The sequence below is a fragment of the Porites lutea genome, chromosome 13, assembly GCF_958299795.1.
Source record: "Porites lutea chromosome 13, jaPorLute2.1, whole genome shotgun sequence".
Classification (NCBI taxonomy): Eukaryota; Metazoa; Cnidaria; class Anthozoa; order Scleractinia; family Poritidae; genus Porites; species Porites lutea.
In genome coordinates, this window is record NC_133213.1 from 14689493 (window position 1) to 14695076 (window position 5584).

The 5584-nt window shown below is 37.4% G+C and overlaps 1 protein-coding gene across 1 annotated transcript; it reads right to left on the bottom strand.

Annotated features, from left to right (window-relative positions):
- Positions 1–1189: 1189 nt before the first annotated feature.
- Positions 1190–2047, bottom strand: LOC140922411 (octopamine receptor beta-2R-like). The gene has a single exon (XM_073372396.1). It carries the CDS (start codon positions 2045–2047, stop codon positions 1190–1192), a length of 858 nt encoding a protein of 285 aa, XP_073228497.1.
- Between the last annotated feature and the right edge of the window lie 3537 nt (positions 2048–5584).

A 5584-nucleotide genomic window follows, 5' to 3' on the forward strand; every position in this document is an offset into this window, starting at 1 on the left:
ACCGATGGTCATAACCGATGAGCCCTCTGTGCAAAGCGCACGGCTATTAAGCCTGGGTTCCAAACTGTATCCAAGCAACAAGCAGCACATGCTCACGCTATCTTTGTTACTCGATTAATGCAGAGTCTTGCTCGAGTATGCCAAAATCGAGCCAGTGAAGCAAAGCGGGCTTTGGTGGCAGGGTGTCAACACAGAATTATACTCTATGTCATAATGTGAAACTAAAAAGTTCCATCCAATACGAACTTGCGTCTCACACCATCTGTGAATCTTGATCTTACATGTATACATGATTACATGTATAAGTCCTTTCCCACATGATCTTATATATTCTCCCTATTCTCCAAAGGTTCTTGTTTTCTCTCCTAACGCGCGGCCATTTTTTTTCAAATTTTAATTCGCTTTGAGTCCAGCACCGACTCACGTAGAGATCTATCAGTCTTAGCTCAAGCCTTTCACAGTCGTTCATATAAGATATCTCGCCTAGACTTTAATGATATAATATTCTATCCAATTACTGATTGCCTTTTAAAAAGGTTACAGCGCATCCAGTTTGAAGCAGCCAGTTTTGTTTTTGGACGCTATGTGAACAATATTGACTCTATCCTTAAGTTAGGCTGTTTGCCTATGAAAGAACGTAGAGAATGGCACGTTCTAAAGGCCGCGCACAAAGCTATATACTCTCATGATTGGCCCAGAAACCTTCAGCTTGAACAAGTAAGACATGCTAGAAATTTACGGTCATCAAGTACCATAAATCTAGTTATTCAATATGCCTCCGACACATTTCAGTATAGCGCGGCAGCCCTCTTCAATTCTCTGCCATCCAATGTTAAATGCTGTGATAATTTTAAATCCTTCAGTAAGCAAATATTATGTATTTTAAGGGAGCGCTGCCGGAATAGGGCGCAATAATTTCTTGCATAGTTTTAAATAATGTATATATTGTATTAATTATTTTTACTTTTTATTACCTAGCTTTTTTTACAAATTCATAATTCAGATTTATGTATTTTTTTCCCTTTTAAATTCCTTATTTTAATCTTATATCAGGCGAAGAGCCATACCATGGATGTAATGATATTAAACCGTTATTATTATTATTATTATTATTATTACTATTATTAAGACCTAAATCCTACAAGAATGAGTTACGCACGTAAAGTCACGTCCGCTTTAGTTAACTTTGTTATTTTCTATAAAACGCAGCGCCGACAAGTCTTTTAAACTCTTTCTTTATGTCTCTTTTGAAAAAAGCATAAGCCAGCGGGTTAATGGCTGAGTTTAAAACCAAGATAGGAATTTTGTAGTTTTCATCTTTGCATGGCGATGAGCCCGAGGTTCTCGTAGTCTGAAATAGTCTTAGAAAACCACAACGTAAATACATCCCATAACAAACAAGAAACACTCCTATCACAATACCCATCAATATTACTGCAGACTTCTCGTTACGGGTTTTAAAAGACACCTGATGGTTAAAACGTAACTGTTTTGCTAAAGTGCGTGCTGACTGATCATGCCTGCATACATGAAATATCATTGATACAAAGCAGAGTATTAACACAACACATATAAGAAACAGGGGAATTATGATCAGCCAAGTAAAAGGACAGGCCTTGTTTTGAAATAAGACAATACAAAGGGCATGTCTTAGCGTAGTATAACCAACTGGCAGAGCCCAAGAGAAGAAAATAGCTTGGGTCATTCGACGGCGAGTCATAAAAGTAATGTATTTTAGAGGATGAACGATGGCAAATAAACGCTCCAGTACTAAACCGCATAAGTTTGCAGCAGACGTGTTACTAAACAACAGCCTAATAAAATGTTGAGGCCTCATCCTGTCGCAGGTGTTTGCAATGTCGCAGAAAAACAGAGAAGGAATAACGATCAAACCAACGAAGAAATCCGCCACGGCGAGTGAAACAATAAACGCGTTGGTTTTGGTGCGGAGATTTCCTCTGCTACAGACGAGGAAGACTGTAAATCCATTTCCAAGGATGGTCAGGAATGAAAGAACCCAGCCTAGAATCCAAAACCAGGTCTCCATTCTTAACAGTTAAAGGAAGTTGTTATCAACTGTAGAATTTAACAGTTAAAGGAAGTTGTTATCAACTGTAGAATATAACCAGCATCTTGCATATATATCAGGGACACATGTCAACTGGTTACTATGGAGCGTTTTCCCATGACGTCACGGCGGCCATATTGGTGTTCCAAAACAATGAAATGGCGGCCATGTTGGCGTGCCAACCAATCCTGTGGGAGTTGACTGAAGTCTTTTCTTATGTAAACGTCCCTTTTGTTCCAATCAATTTGCATAGGTGCTGGCCACGTGAGTGAAAACGCTGTAATAATTTGGTAATTAATGTCGTAATAATTTGTCTTGCGCTGTGCTATAACAAAACTTTGCATCAAGACGATAATATATTAAATACCTAACGTTTCTTTGTGCGTTTGATAATAAAATAAATACAAAATGTTTTAATAAATTCTTGAAATCTAATACATTGTTAAAGACATAAAAGTGTTTTTTGTCTTATCGCTTAATTTCGAAGATTTTATCATGTAGCGTTTTTTAATGTACCGTTCCAGCAGTGGACATCTCGTCTACTTTTTATAGAATCTACAGAAAAAATATACATACATATACATATAGCTGTAATAAAAAATACATTTTTGCTACCTCATTGATAAATTAAAGCGTGCTAGTTATTTTATATTTCGGACTTTCTGACGATTTTATGTTGATTCTCCACCTCTTGACCAACAATAAAGAGGACAACTGTTTGCGCATTAGATAATTTTACATAATTAAACAAATAAAAAAAATGGCGGAAAATTTTTCGCACGCTTTGCAAAGAAAGTGAAAAAGCCAGCGCTACTTTTTGCCAATGTTTGATGGACTACACTTCCCTTACTCAATCGTTCCTGTGTTTGCCGCCAGAACAGACAAAAATTTATGACATCGTTCGAGGTAAGCATAGGTAGTTTAGATACCGTAAATTCCGAAAATAAGCCCCTCCATGTATAAGCCCCTCCAAATATAAGCCCCCCAAATTCGTAACGCAAAAAACCCTCCGTTAAATCGCCCCTCCAAATATAAGCCCCCCGGGGGGCTTGTACTTGGAAATTGCCCTCAAATACAAAGTAAAACAAAGAAAAAACGGTAAATTTCCTTCCAGCTATAAGGCTAGCCCAATCGATTTTGAAACGCACATTTCCCTCCGTAGATAAGCCCCTCCAAAAATAAGCCCCTGAAAAATATAAGCCCCGGGGCTTATACCGCATAGGAAAAAGTTTTCTTGAAAATCTGCTCCGAAATGAGATTTACGACAATGAAATATTAGCGATTTTCAAAAATTTGCCGGGAATTCAGTATACGTTATAATCCTTATTGAGCCTTAAATCATTTGTCAATACCTCCTACGTACACATATAAATTTAAAAATCCCTAAGTCTTTCTGCGCTTTTGAGGAGCAAACTTCTTGTACCCTTACTTGTCGCTTTTATTTTGGTCATTTTATGGCGGTGGCCACCCGTTACCGTTTTTGAGAATTTTCTGGAGAAGAAAAAAATATTTCGACAAAAATATTACACCACATTTATTGACTCACTACAAGGTATCTCTGGACGAAATATGAGGATAGGCATTTTTTTCCATTACGTGCCACCTTTCACTCGGTCACCGCAGAAAGTCGCTCTTAAACAAGCATGATGTTAACGTTTTTGTTTTTGTGTAGGAAGAGAATTGTATTTTGTTTTGCCGTCCCTGCAAAGTGATCGTTAATTAACCTCAGTCCATGCCAGGTGTGAATGAAATGTTTTAAAAAAAACGTTAGAGCACGATATGTATGATCATATTTATGTATATATCATTTGATATCTATACAGGCAACACTGGAGATTTTTTTTTCTGATTCCCTATGGCACTGCGAAAAGCCATCTTTATCTTCCTACACAAGTTTTAAAGCAGTTAGTTTGCCTTAAGTTTAACTGAGAACGGTGGAAGATTTTGTAAATAATTTGTGATAATCGTCTGAAATTGCATTAGCGGTTGTTATTTGTTTTTGTCTGTCTGAAAATTGCTCTTTTTTGTCTGTTTAAGGGGGTTCGACTGTTTTTTTTTTTTTAGGAATTCATTCGATTCATGAATCGCATCCTGAGTGATGTGAAATTCAAGTTAAAATCTTTTTTATTGAAGCTCATCGATAAAAGATTCTTAAATTAAAACCACAAAATTAAAAATAAAGAAGGCCAACTGATGGATTAAATGGCAGCTGTTGGAAATTGGTTAAAAATTTTAACTGACAGGTGAGAAATAATAACAAGTATTGAATGAGGCTGAATAGATCTGTAAAATTAGATCAGATCATACAAAAGCCGAATTCAATAATTGCTTTTTTATTCCTTCCAAAATATTTATATCTAAACTACCTATGCTTACCTCGAACGATACCATAAAATTTTGTCTGTTCCGGTGGTACTGAATACATGGGCGATTTAAGGGATGTGTAGTCCATCAGATATTGTTCAAAAAGTAGTTATCTCATCCGTGGTGTTTTACAGTCTTGATCATGAGCAGTAATTAGTACTCCTGGCTATTTCATTTCCTTCGCAAAACGTGCCAGGAGTTTTCTGTCATTTTTTTAATTTCCCTAATGGTGTAAATTATCTGATATGCAAAAAATGGATTTCTTCATTGGTCAAGAGATGGAGAGAATCAACATAACATCGTCAGAAAGTCTGAAATATAAAATAATTAGCAGGCTTTAATTTATCAAGGAGAAACGAAAAATGTGTTTTTTTATTACAGCTATCAAAATTTGTCATAGTCTTATTCACCCACTCAAACGAACGAAAAGATTTTTCTGTAGGTTCTTTAAAATTTGTTATAAAAGAACTCAGTGTGACAGGTAACCTAGCCCCTGCGGAAGGTGCTGTCAGATGGGATATAATGTGCTGCTTTATAGGGTATAGTTCTCAAGCAGTTAAAAATGGGATTGGGTATAGAAATCAGAGAGCAATCCTTGGATAGGGAGGGGTTGAGGAAGTTTAGTTTGATAGGGTACCAAAATTCAGCTTAAACAGAAGTATAGGCTAGGTGGTCCAGTGTCCCAGCAGCACATTGCCACCCGAAAATTTCCAAAGACCCCCCCCCCCCCCCCTCCCCGCCCCTTGGGAAAGAACTTCCTTTAACTGTTAAGATTGAGACCTGCATGGTTTTGGATTCTTGGCTGGTTTCTTTCATTTCTAACCATCACTGGAAATAGATTTACAATCTTCCTCGTTTGAAGCAAACGAAATCTTGGCACCACTTGCGTGGCGGATTTCAGTGTTGGTTTGAGCGTTATTCCTTCTCTGTTCTTCTGCGATATTAGAAACACCTGCGACTGGCCTCAACATAGCCTCTCGTGGGTGAATTTTACAAGATGATTGTTTTAGTAACACGTCTGTTGAAACTTATGCGGCTTCAGTACTGGATCGTTTTATTGCCATCGTCCATCCTCTAAAATACACTGCTTTCATGACTCGCCGTCGAATTACCCAGGGTACTCCCTATTATAGCCTACACGGTTAGGCTCCG

Coding starts and splice junctions, on each gene's coding strand:
- LOC140922411 (XM_073372396.1), bottom strand. CDS start 2,047: ATGGAGACCTGGTTTTGGATTCTAGGCTGGGTTCTTTCATTCCTGACC.